The following is a 19,174-nucleotide window of genomic DNA, read 5'->3' on the forward strand; positions in this document are numbered from 1 at the left end:
AGCCCCGGCTTTTTTCAATAGGAAAAAAAAACGTCCGAATGGGACGTTAAGACAAACCTTTCAGCTCCTTGCAGATGAAAGGCTGATCACGGAAGTTGGGGAAGGGTCTTTCAAGGGTGAGGTGAGCAGTTGGGGGCATTGAAGGATGAAGATCAAATGATTTGGGCAGTCAATGACAGTTCCCCCAACATGCAATAACAATCAATGTGATCTCCCCTGTCCCCTCTCCATGAGCACCTCAAAGAAGCAGTGGACAGGGTGTACTTTCCCAATTCTGCAGTTTAATTCTGAAAACACAAATGCTAGAGGCCCAGAGCAGCCCATGTGACTGGATTGCCTGCGACCTGCCTTGGGCCCCAGAAGAGCCCAGCAAGGTCAGGCCTCCCTGCTCCTCCTGGGAGAAGCCTCAGAGAGCTTCCTTATCAGTCCCAAGTTGGAGCTGCTGACTCTGCTCAGAGAGCAAGATTTCTGCCTTGAAAGCAAATGCAGTAGCCTTAGAAATGTGCTGTGTGTACTTCTTACTCTCCTCTAGGTCATGACACACACGTCTCCTGTTCACCTCCAATTTCCAGAGTCAGGGTTTTGTGAGACAGGTGACCTTGGCCTCACATAAACTCCTTGCTGCCTTTCTCCTTACCCCAGTCTTACCCTCATGACTTTGTTTTACACACACTGTGTTGGTTTACCCAGAAATGGGTGACCTCTCACTCTCTAACCTGGCTCAGTGGGAGGGGACATAGAGCAGTTTTGGCCGGGGTGGTGTCTGTCTAAAGGGAAAAGGCATGGGTGGTCAGGAAGAGGCAGTGCTTGGGTTTGGGGGAATATGTGTGGGGTGAGGTTTGCTTAGTTCTGCCTCCCACCTGCTCCAGGAGTCGAAGGTTCCTCCTTATCTGATTCTTAACTCAGCAGAAGCACTGTAGCTGCTTGAAGTAGCCTGTGGGGCTGCATATCTGCCAAAGTGTTGGGACAGAAGAAAAAACCTTTCCTTGGCCATGACGTTGTCTAGGGGCACAAGCAAAAAGGTAGAGAAGACCAGGGATTTGGGGGTGGGGGAGGGGGGGGAGGGTTCCCCTGGGACCTGAGGTCCAGAGAACAGGAGCCAAATGTTTTCAGTCTGCAGGCTGGAGAAAAAGGGGTACACCTCCCACAGGGGGGCTAGTAAGGCCAGAGGCCGCCAAACATAGACCTAGTCTGTGCTACTCCTCTCTCCCCTACCCATAGAGCTTGGTCACTTCCCTGAGCCTTGGTCTGGCTCGCAGCACAAGGGCCCATCTTACTGGGGACGTCTGTTCCCTGGGAGCTGGAGGAAGTAAAGCTGGGGTCTGCTTCCCCTCTCCAGCTGAGGTGAGGGTGGCTTGGGGGGGTCGCCTCCTGCCCTCCCACTGCAGAAGTGCATCACTGCCCTCTGGTGCTGAGCTGGAGAATACCACACTTGTCAAGGCGAGGAGGGAGCCTTGGCTCCGCAAGTCCTGGTACCGGAAGGCAGAAACACAGCCAGGTCCCTCTTTTGGTTTTCTGGTCCCCACCCGTCCTTTTTTGTATTACATTATGTATCATTAAAATGAAATAAATACTTTACCCTCCCCCAGGATGCAGGGAAGCTACAAGAACGAGGGGAAGGGTGGGAGTACAGCTCTCTCTTGGGAAGGGGCTCTGCCCTGGGTCCCCCAACTTCCATCCGCTCAGAATAAACCAGATCTGGGGGAGAAGGCTGCATCCGCAGTGGCCTCTGGAGCCTCCTTTCAGCACCTTGGGCTTCATAAGAAGGAGCAGCAGCTGGGCTGTTTCTTCTGGGACTCCACAAAGTCTCGGATCTGGAAATGAGGCCCATCGGGCTGCCACAAGGCTCTGGACTTCAGCTCCCTTGAAGAGGAAGAAGTGGGCTGGGCAGGGAGTGAGGAACTGCACCCTCCCCACTCCCATGGCCTGGGGCTCCTGGACCTAGAATGCACAATGCATTGGGGCAGGGGCTGGGCCAGGGGCCAGGCCCTACTGGATTCCCAGATGGTGCCACCCCGCCCTGCACGGTTCCCTTCCTTGCTCGGCTCTTACTTGGCAATGGCCAGAAAGGCTAACTCCACATTCATGCCCGTCTTGGCGCTGGTCTCCATGAAGGGAACTCCGTACTCCTGCCAGGAAGAGAATGTCCTCAGGGCCAGCCTCCGGCTGTCCCCACGCCTTGTCCTGCCCACGGGCAGTCACTTACCCTGGCCAGTATCTCTCCATCCTCCGAACGGATCACCCTTTCGCTGCTCACATCCGCCTGTCAAGCCCAGGTGGGTCACTCTGGGGAAGGAAACCTCCACCCCAGGGGCCCCTCTTTAGCCGCAGGAGCAGCTACTGCCTGCCCTCTGCTGGTGGCCTGTGGGACTGCGGGTGGTATGATTGGCTTCGAGCCAGGATTTCCGCCTAGTTCAGGCTGAGTTACCCAGCTCCCAGCCAGGGGATCTCACTGCCACTTGGGGAGATGGGAAACTCTCCTTTGCAGGGGTGTGGTGACCAGCCTCAGAGAGGTGACAGTAGTTGGGACTAACCCTTGCTGGTATTAGCTCATCATCTGTGACCCTACTTTACTATGATCTAACGGGGGCTGAGCAGTTGGGCATTCCTGGATCTCTCAGATGGCAGCGTGGGCTTTCCCTGGAGGGGGCCATTTCCAAAACTTTACGAGGGCAGATGAGATGGGCTGAAGCTGCCAAATAGGTCTGACCCTTGAACTGGAGTCTGGAAAGAATCCTTTGCTGGGGGCGCCTGGGTGGTTCAGTTGGTTAAGCGACTGCTTTTGGCTCAGGTCATGATCCTGGAGTCCCTGGATCGAGTCCCTCATCCGGCTCCCTGCTTAGCAGGGAGTCTGCTTCTCCCTCTGACCGCCCCCCCCCTTCTCCTGTGCTCTCTCTCTTTCTCATTCTCTCTCTCTCTCAAATAAAATCTTAAAAAAAATAGAAAATAAAAGAATCCTTTGCTGGAAGGACATGCAGCTTACCCTCTTGGGCAACGGTGGGGCTTGCGTGGAGCTAGTAAGAGGGGAGGCACCGGGACAGGCTCACTCACCTTGTTGCCCAGCAGCATGATCACTACATCCCTCTGGGCATACTCATGAATCTCAGTGAGCCAGGCCTGTGGGAGAGGGTGAGCTGAGCCAGGACGTGCCTGAGAACCAGCCCTTCTCTCCTCCCTCTCTCCCCCATCCTTCTTCTGTCCTGTTTGGTTTTCCTGGGCCACTCACTGTCCCCCCCCCCCCCCCCCCCCGCATTCTCTTATCTGCCTCTTTGTTCTGGCCTCTCTGGTCTTGATCAGCCTTCCTTACTAACCTTCCTACCCAACCCCAAGCACCGCAAACTCCCCCCAACCCCAAGCACTGCAACTCCCTGTTCTATGGAAACTGGAGATGGAGGAGATTTATCTCCTAAATCAGTTGGTAGTCACCAGCGATTTCCTGGAGTGCCTCGTTGAGGATTCCAAGGACACATAAGGGCTCAGTGATAAAAAATATTGTGATTGATTGGTGATGTCTACCAGGAACACGGAGCTGGAGGTGGCAATATAAGTGGATTTCCATCCTCTTTATAAGCTGCTTTATATCTATATGTTTTGGTCCCCGTCTGCCCCTCCACCCCTGCAATTTGCTTGCCAATCCCTTGAGGTCGGGGAGATGTGAAACTGTTATGGTTCTGTACACACTCAGTGCTTGTACTTGTTGAATTTTTATCCCTACTCTGTAATAGTTTGGTGAGGACAGAACTGCTCACTGCCCAAACCACTTTCTTTGCCACCTGGGCGGCTGGCTGAAGAGCCTCTCCTGCTTGGGTTTTCCCCTTGGTCTCTGTGGGTGGGTAATTGCCCAGGGCGGAGCTGGGTACTTTGCAGACACTGTCATGAGCTGCCCTCAGGAATCACAGCCAGGGCTAAGCAGGTAGCACGGGCACCCAGCGGCCTGCCTGGCCTTCATGCCCACATGCCAACCAGATGCCCAGCGGCAGCTTATTCCTTCTGAGTCACAGAGCAGGTGTTTTTGAAAAGGGGGCAGTGTTCCATGCTCCTCCCCCTTCCCATCAAGCAGGAAGCAGTCCTAGCTTGCGGAGGCCCCGCCTTGGCTGCTTATGGGTGGCGAGGGAAGGGGACCTACCCGGATGTTGTCGAAAGAAGACTTGTTGGTGATGTCGTAGAGCAGGAGCAAGGCTGCAGGGACGGGGGGAGAGAGAGATCACACAGGGGATGTGGGGCAGAAGGATGGGTATGCCAGGTGGGCTGGGGAAGGGCTTACCCTGGGCATCTCGGTAATAAGCATGGGTGACGCTGCGGAATCGCTCCTGCCCGGCTGTATCCCAGATCTAGGAAGGGACGGACAGATGGTCAGAAGGAGGCAGTGTGCCGGGACCGTGCTGGGCAGAGGGAACCCACGCTGGTGTATGAGAGCTGTGTGGGAAGGTGGGACACTTCCTGCTGCAGGTGCTCAGGGCCTCCTGAACATGTGATGGTGTCCTGCACGGTGCTGTTATTGAGTTCACAAGCTCATTCAGGCGGCAGCCTCTTCCCTAGTCCGGAGGTTGGGGGTGCCCAGTCTCCCAGAGCAGATGAGGCCTGGGAAACTGGAGAGGAGCTGGAGCAAGCCTAAGCTTGTCTGAAGGCACGCTGAGCTGCCTTTGATAGCAGAGAGGGTGCCTGGGAACTGCTTTTTCTAGAGACCTCGAACAAACAAAAGCACAAAAACCGTTTCCTCTGGGCCCCACAGGAAATTGCCCCAGGCGGAGGGCAGGGCTGCAGGCCTCCTGCGGTTTGGGTGCAGAGCAGGGGCGGGCACCTCCGTCCTCCCCCTCCCCTGCAGTTCTGGTCTCACCTGCAGCTTCACCCTCACACCATCCACGGTCACCACCTTGTTCTGAAAGAGAAAAGGGCAGAAGGAGGGTGGATTTGGAAGGCAGGGGAGGCTTGGATCCTGGACATTCTACAGAGCAGCAGACATTCTGTTCTGGTTGCTTCCCAGGGTTAAAAGGGGTACAGTGAGCCCCAGAGACAACTCCAGTCAGATCACCCCCCTCAGGTCAGCAGGATCCTGTCTCCAGAGACCGCCGCCCCCCCCCCCCCCCCCCCCCCCCCCCCCCCCCCCCCCATTGCAGAGTTCTTCTGGGGACTTGTCTGCTCTTCTTATAACATGCGGGGGCAGAAGAGCCCGAGCACCTGCCTGGCTCTCCCCAGACCTCAGCAGGTGGCACAGGGCTGGGCACTGGGGGCCCTGCCTCTTTCTCACTTCCATCCATCCCTCCGGGAGCTCAGCCCCATCCTGTAGAACCGAGTCCTTAGAGAGAAGATGCCCCCCAGCATCCTGGGCACGGCTAAGGCTGGACCTGCAGGATGGTCTTTCCCTCTAGCTGTTCACTAGTTCTCCTAAGTGAAGCTTCAGTTCCTTCCCATTGGGGAGGGAGGCACCTGGCCTCGGCATTGCCTCCCTTCCCCCACCCCCCACCTGGGGTTAGACCTTACTCTCCTGGACCCTTTGGGTGGAGAGTGGCAGAGTGCTACACCCCTGACACAGATTTGTAAAGATGGGTTCCTCAAGACGACAGGGAGGGAGCCTGGTGAGCCTGGCTCTTCAACCCAGTGCAGTGCTGTGTTTCCAGGAACTCCAGAAAGACCTGTTGACCTCTGGGGCCTTGCCAGAGGGGCCCAGCTCAGAGGGCAATGAGCAAGGGGGCTGAAGGCCAGGAAACTCAGCTCATACCGTGGGATGTGTCCGCCTTGCTCTAGGGCAGAATTTTTAAGACTCAGTGTCTCATTGCTCATATCCTGTAGGTGGGCAGAGAGCCCCCGACCATGCCCAGGTTCCTTGAACCTGGCCCCCTCTGTGGTCCCAAGGGGGAGCACCGCTGGTGCCCTCTGGGCAGTGAGCCACAGCAGCTCTGAGGAGCCAGGGCCCGCAAGGAGAGGACAGCACGCTGTGCCTGAGCCCTGGCCCCCCTGGCTTGCAGCTGGGAGGAGGAGCTGGCAGCCACCTCACCCTGAAGTCTATGCCGACCGTGGCTATGAAGGTCCCGGACAGGAAGGCCCCGTCTTTGAATTGGATCAGGAAACAGGTTTTGCCAACGCCTGAGTCTCCCAGAAGCATCACCTAGGAGATGGGGGGCGGGCAGAGGCAGTTAATGGGGAGTTGGGGCAAATTTCCGGGCTTCCAGGGTGAGAGACCCTGGAAAGAGGGGCGGAGGGGCAGAGGGCCAGGGAAGGATGCTGTTGGCACTGAGGGCCACCTGCTTCTGGAAAGCCCGCCGCTGCCTTCACCCTGCCTCTCCTCTCTACTCCTTGGCTCAGCTCATTTCTCAGGCCCTCCTTCTGACTCTCCTGTCCTCACCCAGTTTCCTGGAAGCCTGAGTTGAGACCTCAGCACTCATAGGTCAGCAAATGTGCTTGGTGGCCCCAAAGAACCACCACTTCCAGAAGGGAAATGTTAATACCGTGGACAGGGATTATCACCCAAGGGAGGCTATCGGATCTGATAGGGCCGGGCCCTGTTGTGTGCAAAGGCATATTCTAAAATTACCGCTGCTGTTGTTTTCTTTTCTTTTTTTGGTCACAAGCTTTATCTGGAAGTTTCTAATGACATTTTATGTTTATAAAAGGGTTGCATGAACTAGGGAGGGTTGAAATTTATGCTGAAATGGGGAGATGAGTCTGAAGTTCTTTCTGCAGAAACTTCCCAAGTGGGACAGATGGCTGCAAATTAGCATCCCGGGGTCACTGTAGGGGGTGGGGTGGGGAGGGGTGTGTCCCTCCCCTTTATTGTCTGGTCAGTCTCAGCTCATCTATCTGCTTTCAGGGACAAGACAAGTGGAGCCGGAGGAGGGGAGCCTTCTGTCCAGTCATTCCTCAAGCTTGGAGAACAGAAGTCTGGACCTAATGCTGGAATTTTCCCAGTTGGCTGGTTAGATACTTAATGGGTTGAGCAGGGACTAGGTTTGAGTTATTTTTGAGGCTCTGACCTTGACAATGGAGCCCAAAGGCATTCCTGCTGTGGGCATGGGGTACTAGGATTAGCTAACTTTGGCGAAAAGGTAAGGGGACTGAGCAAAAGGCATATGAAGGCTGGAGTCCTGGCTTGAAATGGCTACTGGGGGATGTTCGGAAGATTCCTTAACCCTTCTGTGGCATGGTTTCCACAGCAGCTAGAAGGGAGGAAGGGTAATTTTGTTGAGGCCTCTTTGGAGTCTGTTAATGACTTGGACCAATAATGCTGATGTGAACTACCTGAGACTCAGGGAAGAGTGGCCTGGGGCTGGGTGCTGCCTGCCTGTGGCCCCCATTCCCTCTAATTTGGCCCAAGGAGCTCCTGCCAGGCTCCTCCCAGACTGGCCTGGACTCAGTCTCCTGGGGCAAGCCCAGGGGACGCAGGCTGCTGGAGGCCATGGACCACTCTCCACAGATGCTTCTTGACCCAGAGGAGATGGAGAGCTGGAGGCTGGGGAGCCCTCTGGAGCCAGCACTGCTCCTTGGCTCCTGGGTCCTAGCCCCTGAGGGGGAAGGAGGGAGGTTGAGCTCCTGCATCCTTTTCAGATCACAGCTGCCTTGAACAAAAGATGTTCACCACCCACCCAGCCAGGCGATTCCAGCCCAGCCTTGCCACCTCCTAGGCAAACAGCCCAGCTGGCTTGTCAGGCCAGGAGGTCAGACGGTCCTCACCAGCCTGGGGCCTGGCCCTTAGCAGCTCCCCCTCCCCTGAAGGCACAGGGGCCCATTTCCTACCACCAGCCCACACAGGACGCCTATCTTAACGGCTCTGGGTGGGTGACTTGCAGAGTGGCTTCCCCTGAAACAATGGGGGTGGAGGCCCCAGCTCCTAGTGAGAGTGAGCCGTGGGGGTGGGGGAGGACACCAAGGCACAGGAAGAGTCAGGTCTCCTCCAAGGCCACACAGCATGAGACAGGGCAACCCCTCACTCATCCCCAACCTTACAGAGGAAGAGTGGAAGCTATGTGCTCCCTCAGCACCTTGTTCAGGGTTCCCGGTCCCTGCCTCCTCCCCGGGCCCAGAGGGAGGGCAGACAGACCAGTGTCCATTGCCTCCCTCACCTGCTTCTGTACAGGGTGGCCCTGCAGGGGGATCTGGCCCCAGAGAGCTGGCTTAAGCTAACCCATGGGGGACTTGTGACTAACCAACAGAATCTTTCTTAGTTTCTAAAAATTCTCAGGTGGGCCTGCATTTTGGTTAGCAACATCCTCCTGGAAGAAGGCGGGAAGCAATGACTCGGGAGCAGAAAGGGAAGGGGTAGGGCTCGGGGGCACCCGGGGTCCCACAGAGCTTCAGGCCTAAGGCCTCCAAACGCCGTTCGTTATTCAGTCTCCGCTGAGAGCTTAACTGGGGAAAGGGCATTAACCGCAACTGCTCCGCCGCCAGGGGGCGTCCTCTCCGCGTCTCCAGGCATCCCTTTATCCTAGCGTTTGGGGGGTGCCTGTGCCGAGGAGGTTTGTGCGCTTAACCCGTACTGAGAAGCACGGGGTTTCCGGGAGATCATAGCGGCCAGGGTGCAGCAAAAGAAAACTGGGTTGGGGTCCCCTGTGTGGGGAGTCATTCAGTCCTTCCGACCCTCCTCTTTCCACCCTTGCTGAGCCAGCCCAGAGCCCTAGACGATGGCATAGCGCCAGGGGCTGTCTCCACCCTTCCTCCCTGCTCTGGGAGACTCGGCTCCCTGGCGGAAGGGCTGAGTCCAACGCAGACGAAGCCAGAAAGGGGCTTGGACCGGGGTCTCAGGGCAAAGGGCGCGGGGAAGGGGTGCACTCAGAGCCGGCTGGGGAGTTCTAAGCGCTGGGCGCAGTGCCCACCCACCTTGCCCGTGACATCGTAGCTCGGACTGCAAGGCGGGGAGTGCTCGGGAGCCTCTCCATCCCGGGTGGCAGCGGCGCCAGACATGCCCGTCATGTCCCCTGGACCAGAGGTGAGCTAGGGCTGGTGGCGGGCGAGGGACAGCGCAGGGACCGCCCCGCTTTAGGCTCCACCCCATCCTCCCACCCTCCACCGCCCCGGCCCGGACCCCGACAGGCTCCTCCCTCCGTCCGGCCACCCCGACGACACCTGCCCCAGCGGGCTGTCTCGCGAGGGCGCGCACGACCGCAGGATCAGCGCCTGAGGGGCAGGCGGGCCCCCGAGCAAACTGGCCCGGCTTCGCGCTCTGAGGACACGGGCCAAATCCAGCCCCAGGACCGGTCCCCCAAGGTCGCCAGCGGCTCGGATTAGGTTCCCCGGGGAACGGTCCCTGGAAATCTGGCCTGCCTCGCAAGGTCTGGCATCGCTGGGACCCCGCGGTTCGGCGCCCCGGTTCTCGCTGCCGCTGCGCAGCGCGGCCTGCAGGCGGCGCCCGAGCCCCGGCCCGCTGGCGGCCGACAGGTGTCCCTGGGTCCCGGTTGTGAGCTGGGGACGCCTCTGGGCAGCGGGGCGCTGGTTTTGCGAGGAGGCGTGCATTGTGAGGAAGGCGCTCAGGCAGTTTTGCTTTTGCTAATGCACCCCAGCGCGAGCTCTTCTGAATATAATTTTATTTACCTACCGAAATTCACCTCGCAGCACATTTACGCGGTGGTTTTTCATGGCCCCTGGTGGGTGCTAGGACTTTGACCTTTTATAGTGTAGATAACCTTTCATTTCTCCCTGACCTGTTGGGCTGCGCCCAGAATGACCCATCCGGGGAAAGCCTTCCCCCCACACACCTCCCAATCTAGGCGCTCCTGAAGGCAGGGCTGGCCTTATTCATGCCTGGCACCCGTCCCTTGGCATGGAGCAGGCCTTAAATGTTTGGTATTAAATGCATTCATGAGGTCGTGGATCATTTTGAGCAGATTGTCCAGGATATCCCAGGAATCCTGTAGCTCCTGGTGACAGAGAGTGGGAGTGTGTCCGGGGTTGCCCCTAGTAGGCTTCAGGGACTCTGTGGCCCTGGCCAGCCATTTAGTTGCTCCTGTCCCAGCCTTGTATACAAGCACACACAGCTTACCTCTGAACAGGGCAGATGCATTATACAGGGACTGACTGAAGGATGTCTAGGGGGAGAGAGGCATCTGCACCTCTTGACTTAGGTGTTGGGGGTAAGGGTCAGATGTGGCTTATGGAAGACTATAGGCCTGGTCGGGACTGTGTGTACACCTGCCTCTTAGCCCTGTGATGTTTGGCATCAGCCGGAGCTATTTTCTGGCGCTGGGCATGCCATCACCTCATCTATACGTAGGTGGGCCTCAGAGAGCCATCTGTGGGAGCCGAGAAGCTGTACGGTACTCTGCAGATGTGTGGTATGGTCAGCGCTTTGGATGCCAGAGTCACCTGCTGCAAATAACACCCCAGCCCACTCTGAGCTCTTGAGTGCTCACACTGGAACCCTGCAGAGGCAACGGTTTTCAGAGCAAGAGAGTAATGGCCATCGAGAAGTGAGAGAGAGGAGGAGGAATGGCCCTTGCTCCCCATCCACCGCAAACCACGCTGTTATGGGTTGCATTACATCCCTCAAACCATCTGTGGATATCCTAGCCCCTACTCCCTCAGAATGGGAACTTATTTGGAAGTGGGGTTGTTGCCGATGTGAGTAGTTAAGATGAAGTCAAACAGGAGTAGGGTGGGCCCTTAATCCAATGTGACTGGTGTCCTTGGAAGAAGATGAACGGACACACAGGGAGAAGAGGCCCTGTGAAGACAGAGAGAGAGATTGGGGTGCCGCATCTACAAGCCAAGAAATGCCAAGGATTGCTGGGAGCCACCAGAAGCCGGAAGAGGCAAGCAAGGAGCCCCTCCTAGAGCCTGCGGAGGGAAATGTGGGCTTCTGACTTCCAGCCCTGGTTTGCGTTGTTGGCTCAACCAAGACCTTCCTTTGTCCTGTGGTAGGTTTGGGAGAGCCAGGACTGTCCTGTGTCAGCCTGCTTCAGGCTCTCAGTTTGACCACATACTTTCTTCCTTCTTAGAGGCCAGATGCCACACTTTTCTTACCAGGCTAGCGGCAAAATTTGGAGGTCCCACCCCGATGCATCTGTGGAGTGTGAATCAGAGTGTCCCCACCCACATCCACCCCACTGTCTGCCCTCTGAGTCTGACAGGTGGAGGAATGGACGTGGAGTGAAGGGAGAAGGCTGGTGGCTGTGAGGGCCCCCTGTGAGCTTCTGTGCTGAGGGGCAGACGGGGAATGGGCCCATGGCGGGGGATGCCTGGCATGGCAGCCTGGTCCAAGGCCTCAGGAATTGTCTGGACAGCCTTGCTCTCCTGGGACTCAGCCCTGTCCTTCCCAGCACTCTGGAGGCTGGTCATGGGAGAACCCTGGGTGCTGGTGTCTCAGGTTGGATTAGGCCCTGGCGCACATGCTGGCCAGGCTTTCACTTCTGTTTTACTTTGAATCCCTGGCCATCACGAGTCCTTGCCTTCCTTGCTGTGACCCCACAGGAAAGTCCAGTTTCTGGGGGTTCCCCTTGCCTCTTCCCCCAGTGTTACATTCCTGCCTCCCAGCCCTGAGTGTGGTCCCACAGGCCCTGTGCTCTGCTCCGTCTTGATCCTGTGGAGATCCAGGGAGAGGGAGAGAGTTAAGAACAAAACTTTAATTGTTGGCCTGCCAACTCCCTAGGACCCACACAACAGTGTTAAATTTGGACTGTACTTAACATCTGAAGCCCTCCCTTTGCTTCTCCACATTCTTCTTGCCCGGGAAGGTGGACCTGAGCAATCTGTATCAAGATATTCTTTCTGGTTTCCAGTTGTGTTCAGCCAATGGGGAGCCCCAGGAAGAGATGGGGGAGCAGGAGGAGGGAACGATAGGAGGGAGCTGCCTTGTTGCCCTGGCTAGCTCCCAGGAGGGTGACTATGAGTTGCTCGGTTTCTCCACTGAGGGTCACAGCTCCTGCCAGCCAGCCCCCCCCCCCCCCCCAGCCGGTTTCCCCCCCCAGGTTCTGACAGTAGATCCCTCTTTTTTTTTTTTTTTTAGGTTAGGGCTGGAATGGAGGCCCTGCGCTATGCATGGGCACTGCACCATACCCCCTGGCTCCCCAACACCCTGCCTCCACCTTGGTAAGTAGTCTTTGTATTAAACCTTGAATGATCCAATGTGAGTGTCCACCTGTTTCCTGCTGGGACCCTGACAGAGACACACCAGGGCCCCAGAGTCTGGGAGCGCTTACTGTGAATCCGATGCCCACGGTGGCCGAGAAGGAGCCCGGGATGAACTTGCCCTGGTCGAACTGAACCAGCAGAGATGTCTTCCCCACGCCACTGTCACCCACCAGGATGGTCTGAAAGGGAGCAAGAGAGGGGTGAGGGTCTGCAGTGTGAACTGGGCTTTGGAGATGCCATTGTGGCTGTGGGAGTGGGCTCCTTCTAAACACACACACACACACACACACACACACACACACACACCAAAACTCTTGATTTCCTAATCGAAGTCACTGAAGAGGCATGAAAGAATAGAAGGAAACTTGTTTTGCCCCATGTTAATGAACATCTGAGGTGACCATGAGAGCTTGCTTCTCAGACTTCCAACCATGGGGGTGTAACTGACTGAGGCGCCACTGTGCCCTCTGAATGCCCCAGAGGTGTGTTTGCACCGAGGTCATTCTTATCACGGGTTGTTCCCAGCCAAAGGCAGAGTGTGGCAGGGACACTGAGGCAGGCTTGTTTCTGGGAGACACAGGATTCCCCTAATGGCTGAATTTGGCTTGAGGACGGTTTTACAGATCCTTCCAGAGATTGCACGGTGGTCTACTTCACTTGGGGTCAGACCTGCATCATGGTCTGTGGGCTCTCTCTGCCTCTCCCAGTGTCCACCCCACTTTTTTTTTTTAAGATTTTATTTATTTATTTGAGAGAGAGAGCGAGAGCGAGAGAATGAATTGGGGGAGGGGCAGAGGGAGAGGGACAAGCAGACTCCCTGCTGAGCAGGGAGCCCCACATGGGGCTTGATCCCAGGACCCTGAGATCATGATCTGAGCCAAAGTTAGATGCTTAACCGACTGAGCCACCCGGGTGCCCCTACCCCACTTTTTTTTTAATAGGTATTTCCCTTAATAAATTCCCTGCACTTTTAATTCCCTTTAGCACCAGTTTCTTGGGAGAGTAACACAAAGTCTAAAAAAACATTGTCTATAGAATAAAAAAAATCAGAATGTCTGGATATATGCCTTGGAAGTGTTTGCCCTTGGCTCTGGAGCATTGGAGAGGACAGCATTTCAAGAGGAGAGTTTGGGAAAGAAGGGAATGGCTACTTCTGTACCTGGAGGAAGTAGTAGGGAGAGTTAGTCGGGAAGGTCAGGTCAGGGAAGAAAATTATAAGCAATAGAGAGGAAATATACATACACCTAGAGGCTGGTACTCAGCAGGCTCTCAATGAATGAATGAATGAATGGGTGGATGGATGAATGAATGAGTTGTATATGCCTTCGTTTTAAAATGGACAATAGCTACTTTCCAAAGACAAGCATTCCAAGTCATTGGAAAGGCTCAAGAGATGCCAACTTTAGCTGGACTTGCAAAGCCATAAAGATGAAAAAGTCAAAAATGTAAAAGCATAAGGATTGACAGGGTCTCCTGGGGTTGGACCCATGGCCTCAACACTCTTTGGCTCTGACAGTGGCACATTAGATTGTTTGTAATATTGACTTTGGATGCCCCCTGACTATGGTCCCCCACCTCCACTTCCCAAACCAAATTCGATTCAGCTTTTATTTCCTCCTGGGTTAAAGGGCTCCATTTGTTCGTTGTGTGCAGTGGCTTTAATAATTTACATCTCAAATCCAACTTCCTCGGGCTGGAAGAAGTGCTCACTAGAGAGACTATTTCAGAAGGTGAAGGGTCAGTCCCTCCATGTCCACCTTCTTCATTTACTAAAGGATATAACACATTGACATTCTTTTCCCTTTTATCTTTTCCTTTTCAGGGTGAGGGATTCATTTTCTTCTCTCATCATATGAAAAGAATTCCATCTTTTGGGACCTGTTCTGGTTTAGTGGGGACAGGGTCCAGGGTGACAGGGTTCAGCATTTCAGGTCCTGCCAAATCCTGCCTGGGGGCAGGGGCAGGATGTTCCTGCCACGTTTTGGTGCAGAATTTCTGAAAATCCTGTATTCAAACCTGGCTTCCAGGTCGGTAGGAAGATGTGTTTGTCAAGGTAAGAAGATAGGACACACTTGATTTGATAGTTTTTTTAAGCTTGCTTTAGAACATTAAAATATTGAGACATATTGTATATGGATATCCATTTGTATTCTAGCCCTGGTCCCCCAAATGTCAGGGATGAGTCTGCCTAAATCCATTACCTTAGATATACAATGGAGTTATTCTCTCCACAATAGCTGCCAGGATTTTCCTAAAGTTTCTCTAGGTTGGCTCCAAATTTCATTGCTTGGAGAAGCTGAATGTCAACCTCAGATATAGATTTTCCACTGTACCTTCCCTCCTAGGGAGCATTTGTGAAAATGTTGATTAATCATGGTTCTACAGGAACTTTTGTGCCAACTTTGCCACCATTCAGACAGGTGTTTTTGTTCTTTTTTTTTTTAACATTTTAAATTTTTTTAAAAAATTCAATTTAGGTAACGTATAGTGTATTATTAGTTACCGGGGTAGAATTTAGTGATTCATCAGTTGCATATAAAACCCAGGGCTCATTTCATCAAGTGTCCTTTTAATGCCCATCACCCAGTTACCCCTTCCTCCCACCCACCTCCCCTCCAACAACCCTCAGTTTGTTGTTACGTCTTTTTTTTTTTTTTAAGATTTTATTTATTTATTTGACAGAGAGACAGAGACAGCGAGAGAGGGAACACAAGTAGGGGGGAGTGGGAGAGGGAGAAGCAGGCTTCCTGCTGAGCATTGAGCCCGATGCAGGGCTCAATCCCAGGACCCTGGGATCATGACCTGAGCTGAAGGCAGCCGCTTAACCAACTGAGCCACCCAGGCGTTCCCGTTTGTTGTTATGTCTTAAGTCATTTTGTTTATGTTTGTATTTGGGCTTCATCTACTTCCAAAAGGAATTTGAGGTGGCTTACAACGAAACTGTACAAGAGGGCAGTTAAAGATGCTGCCTGAGGAAATCTTCTGTCCCAGAATGAGATGGCTTGTTCCTGTATCTGAGCATTACAGTTGCTTCTAGATTTCCTGGCAGCCAAGACAGAATGGGAAACCAGATGGGGTATGTAGTACTTATTGCCTGAGACTATTCAGTCAGTGAGTATTTTCTCCTGGCATGCGATGCAGAGAGGAATCCCTTATGCGGATTCTTATATAAGGGGCCTCAAATGACAAAATGGGCAATTGTCATTTTGCAGAAAATGCAAAGCTTTTCCTATGGGCTTTATTTTGTCTTTTCAAATTTTTATTTAAATTCTAGTTAGTTAACATATAGTGGATTTTGGTTTCAGGAGTAGAATTTAGTGATTCATCACTTATATACAACACCCAGTGCTCATCACAACAAGTGCCCTCCTTAATGCCCATCACCCATCTAGCCCCTCCCCCACCCACATCCCTCCATCAACCCTCAGTTTGTTCTCTGTCCTTAAGAATATCTTATGGTTTGCTTCTCTCTCTCTCTTTCCTTCCCATATGTTCATCTGTTTTGTTTCTTAAATTCCACATATGAGTGAAATGATGGTATTTGTCTTTCTCTGACTGACTTATTTCACTTCGCAAATACACCCTAGCTCCATCCATGTTGTTGCAAATGGCAAGATTTCATTCTTTTATTAAAAAATTATTTATTTATTTGAGAGAGAGAGCATGTGAGCATGAGTGTGGGGAGGGGCAGAGGGAGAGAATCTTCAAGCCGACTTCCTACTGAGCACAGAGCCCGCCCCGGAGCTCTATCTCAAGACCCATGAGATCATGATCTGAGTTGAAACCAAGAGTCAGACTTTAACTGACTGAGCCACCCAGGCACCCCAAGATTTCATTCTTTTTTGATGGCTGAGTAATATTCCATTGTGTGTGTGTGTGTGTGTGTGTGTGTGTGTGTGTGTGTGTACCATATCTTCTTCTTTTAAATGTATTTTTTTGTTTTATTTATTCATTCAAGACACAGAGTTACACAGAGAGAGAGAGAGAGAGAGAGAGAGAGAGAGCATGAGCAGGGGGAGAAGCAGAGGGAGGGGGAGAAGCAGGCCCCCCGCCGAGCAGTGAGCCGGACGCAGGCCTCGATCCCAGGACCCTGGGATCATGAACTGAGCCGAAGGCAGACACTTAACCATCTGAGCCACCCAGGTGCCCTACACACCATATCTTCTTTATCCATTCATCAGTCAATGGACATTTGGGCTTTCTCCATAGTTTGGCTATTGTTGATAATGCTGTTATAAACACTGGGGTGCGTGTACCTCTTCAAATCTGTATTTTTATATCCTTTGGGTAAATACCTAGTAGTGAAATTGCTGGGTCTATGGTAGCCCTATTTTTAACTTTTTGAGGAACCTCCATACTGTTCTCCAGAGTGGCTACCCCAGCTTGCCTTCCCACCAAAAGTGTAAGAGGGTTCCCCTTTCTCCATATCCTTTCTTTTTTTTTTTTTAAGATTTTATTTATTTGACAGAGAGAGACACAGCGAGAGAGGGAACACAAGCAGGGGGAGTGGGAGAGGGAGAAGCAGGCTTCCTGCCAAGCAGAGAGCCTGATGTGGGGCTCGATCCCAGGACCCCGGGATCATGACCTGAGCCGAAGCAGACGCTTAACGACTGAACCACCCAGGCACCCTCCGTTCTCCATATCCTTGCCAACATCTGTTATTTCCTAAGTTGTTAATTTTAGCCATTCTGACAGGTGTGAGGTAATATCTCATTGTAGTTTTGATTTGTATTTCCCTGATGATGAGTGATGTTGAGCATCTTTTCGTGTGTCTGTTAGCCACCTGGATGTCTTCTTTGGAAAAACGTCTGTTCATGTCTTCTCATTTCTTAATTGGATTATTTGTTTTGGTTTTTGTTTTTTTTTTGGGTGTTGAGTCTGATAAGTTCTTTATAACCTCTAGTTTTTCTATTGACCCTTGCTAAAAGCCAGGGCCTGACATTAAATTGTTCTTCAGTGAACACCTCTCAATGGAAGCTGGGCTAATATTGCCTCAGCACCCTGCTTTCCTGTGACTTTATAGTTTAGGGGGAACATTTAGAAAGCCTAGGTGAACGAGGTGGTTGCTATGGCTCTGAAAGTGGTTCTGAGTGACTTTCTTAACAAGACAGAAATTCGGATGGCTAGATCTGACTGCACAGAAATAAAAATGTTCTGGTTGACAGAACATACAGAGATCAAATGAGAAATGATAGAGAGGAAATATTTGCAAGACAGACAAATGGTTAATATATATAGTAATATAAAGAGCTCTCAAAAGAATATCTCAATAGGAAGTGAACAAAGAATACGAACAGGTGATTAATATGGTTAGTTCTATGTGTCAACTTGGCTAGGAGATAGCACCTAATTACTTAATTAAACATTAATCTATCTGCTGCTGTGAAGGTATATTATGGATATATATATTATATATATTATTATAGATTTACAATCAGTTGACTTGTAAGTCTTCAATAATCTGGGTGGGCCTCATCCAATTAATTTAAGGAAGTTAGAGCAAAACTGAGGTTTCCCTGAGGAAGAAGGAATTCTGTTTAAGATTGCAGCATCAGCCTCTGCCTGAGAATTTCCAGCCTGCCAGTCTGCCCTACAGATTTTGGACTTGTCAGCCCCCTAGAGCCAAATCCTTGAAGGAAATCTCTCTCAATATATTTCATACTGGCACTGTTTCTCTGACACAGTATAACACGTAATGCTTTGATAAAAGTATGATAATGGTCAATGTTGGTTGAGATTTGGGGAAACAGGAGCTCATACATGCATCATTGGTTGGAGCATACATTGGGGCATTTTTTTGTTTTGTTTTGTTTTTAAGATTTTATTTATTTGAGAGATAGAGAAAGAGAGCAAGAGAGAAAGAGTGAGCACAAGCAGGGTTAGGGGCAGAGGAAGAGGAAGAAAGACAAGCAGGCTCCCCGCTGAGCAGGGAGCCCACCCTGGGGCTTGATCCCAGGACCCTGAGATCATGACCTGAATTGAAGGCAGACATTTAACCGACCGAGCCACCCAGGTGCCCCACTGGGGAATTTTGAAGAACAACTGACAATATCTATCAAAGTCACAAATGCAAATTCCTTTGACTCAACAGTTCTATGGTTTTACTTGTAAAATTTCACCAAGATGTGCATATAAGGATGTTCATGGTAGGAGGTGTAAGAGCAAATAATTCAGCAATTGGGCCTGCTTAAGTAAACTGTAGAATATCCATGTGATGAAATACTGTGGAACCCATAAAAGAATGAGGTAGGGGCGCCTGGCTGGCTCAGTCAGAGGAGCATGTGACTCTTGATCTTGGGGTTATGAGTTCAAGCCCCACATTGGGTGTAGAGATGACTTAAAAAAAAAAAAAAGAATGAGGTAGATCTGTATGTGCTCTTTGGGGAAAATGATATTATGGAGTAAAAGAAGAAGGGGCAGAGAGGTATGCTTGTGTGCTGACTTATGTTGACTTCACTTGGGTGTATATGCTGATTATGCATACACTTTTTAAAAAAATTTTTTATTGTTATGTTAATCACCATACATTACATCATTAGTTTTTGATGTAGTGTTCCATGATTCATTGTTTGTGCATAACACCCAGTGCTCCATGCAGTACGTACCCTCTTTAATACCCATCACGAGGCTAACCCATCCCCCCACCCCCCTCCCCTCTAGAACCCTCAGTTTGTTTTTCAGAGTCCATCGTCTCTCATGGTTCATGTCCCCCTCCGATTTACCCCCCTTCGTTCTTCTCCTCCTGCTATCTTCTTCTTCTTCTTTTATTTTTCTTAACGTATATTGCATTATTTGTTTCAGAGGTACAGATCTGTGATTCAACAGTCTTGCACAATTCACAGTGCTCACCATAGCACGTACCCTCCCCAATGTCTATCACCCAGCCACCCCATCCCTCCCACCCCCCACCACTCCAGCAACCCTCAGTTTGTTTCCTGAGATTAAGAATTCCTCATATCAGTGAGGTCATATGATACATGTCTTTCTCTGATTGACTTATTTCACTCAGCAGAACACCCTCCAGTTCCATCCACATCGTTGCACATGGCAAGATCTCATTCCTTTTGATAGCTGCATAATATTCCATTGTGTATATATACCACATCTTCTTTATCCA

The 19,174-nt window shown here is 51.9% G+C and overlaps 2 protein-coding genes across 10 annotated transcripts in view; one reads left to right on the top strand and one right to left on the bottom strand.

Moving 5' to 3' along the window:
- Positions 1-261: 261 nt before the first annotated feature.
- Positions 262-8,944, bottom strand: RAB37 (RAB37, member RAS oncogene family). Of its 4 annotated transcripts, XM_025859914.2 has the most exons (10): positions 8,812-8,942; positions 5,996-6,106; positions 4,838-4,879; positions 4,265-4,331; positions 4,127-4,179; positions 3,052-3,117; positions 2,207-2,263; positions 2,053-2,129; positions 1,580-1,814; positions 262-1,469 (listed from the first exon to the last, which is right to left on the bottom strand). In XM_025859914.2, the coding sequence occupies exons 1-10, from the start codon at positions 8,902-8,904 to the stop codon at positions 1,212-1,214; spliced, it is 1,059 nt and encodes a 352-aa protein (XP_025715699.1). In that variant the 5' UTR covers positions 8,905-8,942; the 3' UTR covers positions 262-1,211. The 4 variants fall into 4 exon arrangements, with proteins under 4 accessions (XP_025715699.1, XP_073742115.1, XP_025715700.1 ...); XM_073886014.1 differs by lacking the exon at positions 5,996-6,106 and having other exon boundaries at positions 8,812-8,944; XM_025859915.2 differs by lacking the exon at positions 262-1,469 and having other exon boundaries at positions 1,506-1,863.
- The window catches only part of CD300LF (CD300 molecule like family member f), a 28,793-nt gene continuing 18,459 nt past the window's right edge, over positions 8,841-19,174 (top strand). Inside the window, exons 1-2 of one of the 6 annotated variants that reach the window (XM_073886010.1) lie at positions 8,841-8,920; positions 11,933-12,015. In XM_073886010.1, coding sequence (XP_073742111.1) covers positions 11,961-12,015 — 55 coding nt within the window. In that variant the 5' untranslated portion in view covers positions 8,841-8,920; positions 11,933-11,960. Of the gene's footprint in view, positions 8,921-10,553; positions 10,845-11,932; positions 12,016-19,174 lie in introns of those variants that run through there. The other 5 variants (XM_073886011.1, XM_025859908.2, XM_073886013.1 and 2 more) reach the window with 5 other exon arrangements.

The sequence above is a fragment of the Callorhinus ursinus genome, unplaced genomic scaffold, assembly GCF_003265705.2.
Source record: "Callorhinus ursinus isolate GAN/ISIS: 27379988/994484 unplaced genomic scaffold, GSC_fseal_2.0 scaffold68, whole genome shotgun sequence".
Classification (NCBI taxonomy): Eukaryota; Metazoa; Chordata; class Mammalia; order Carnivora; family Otariidae; genus Callorhinus; species Callorhinus ursinus.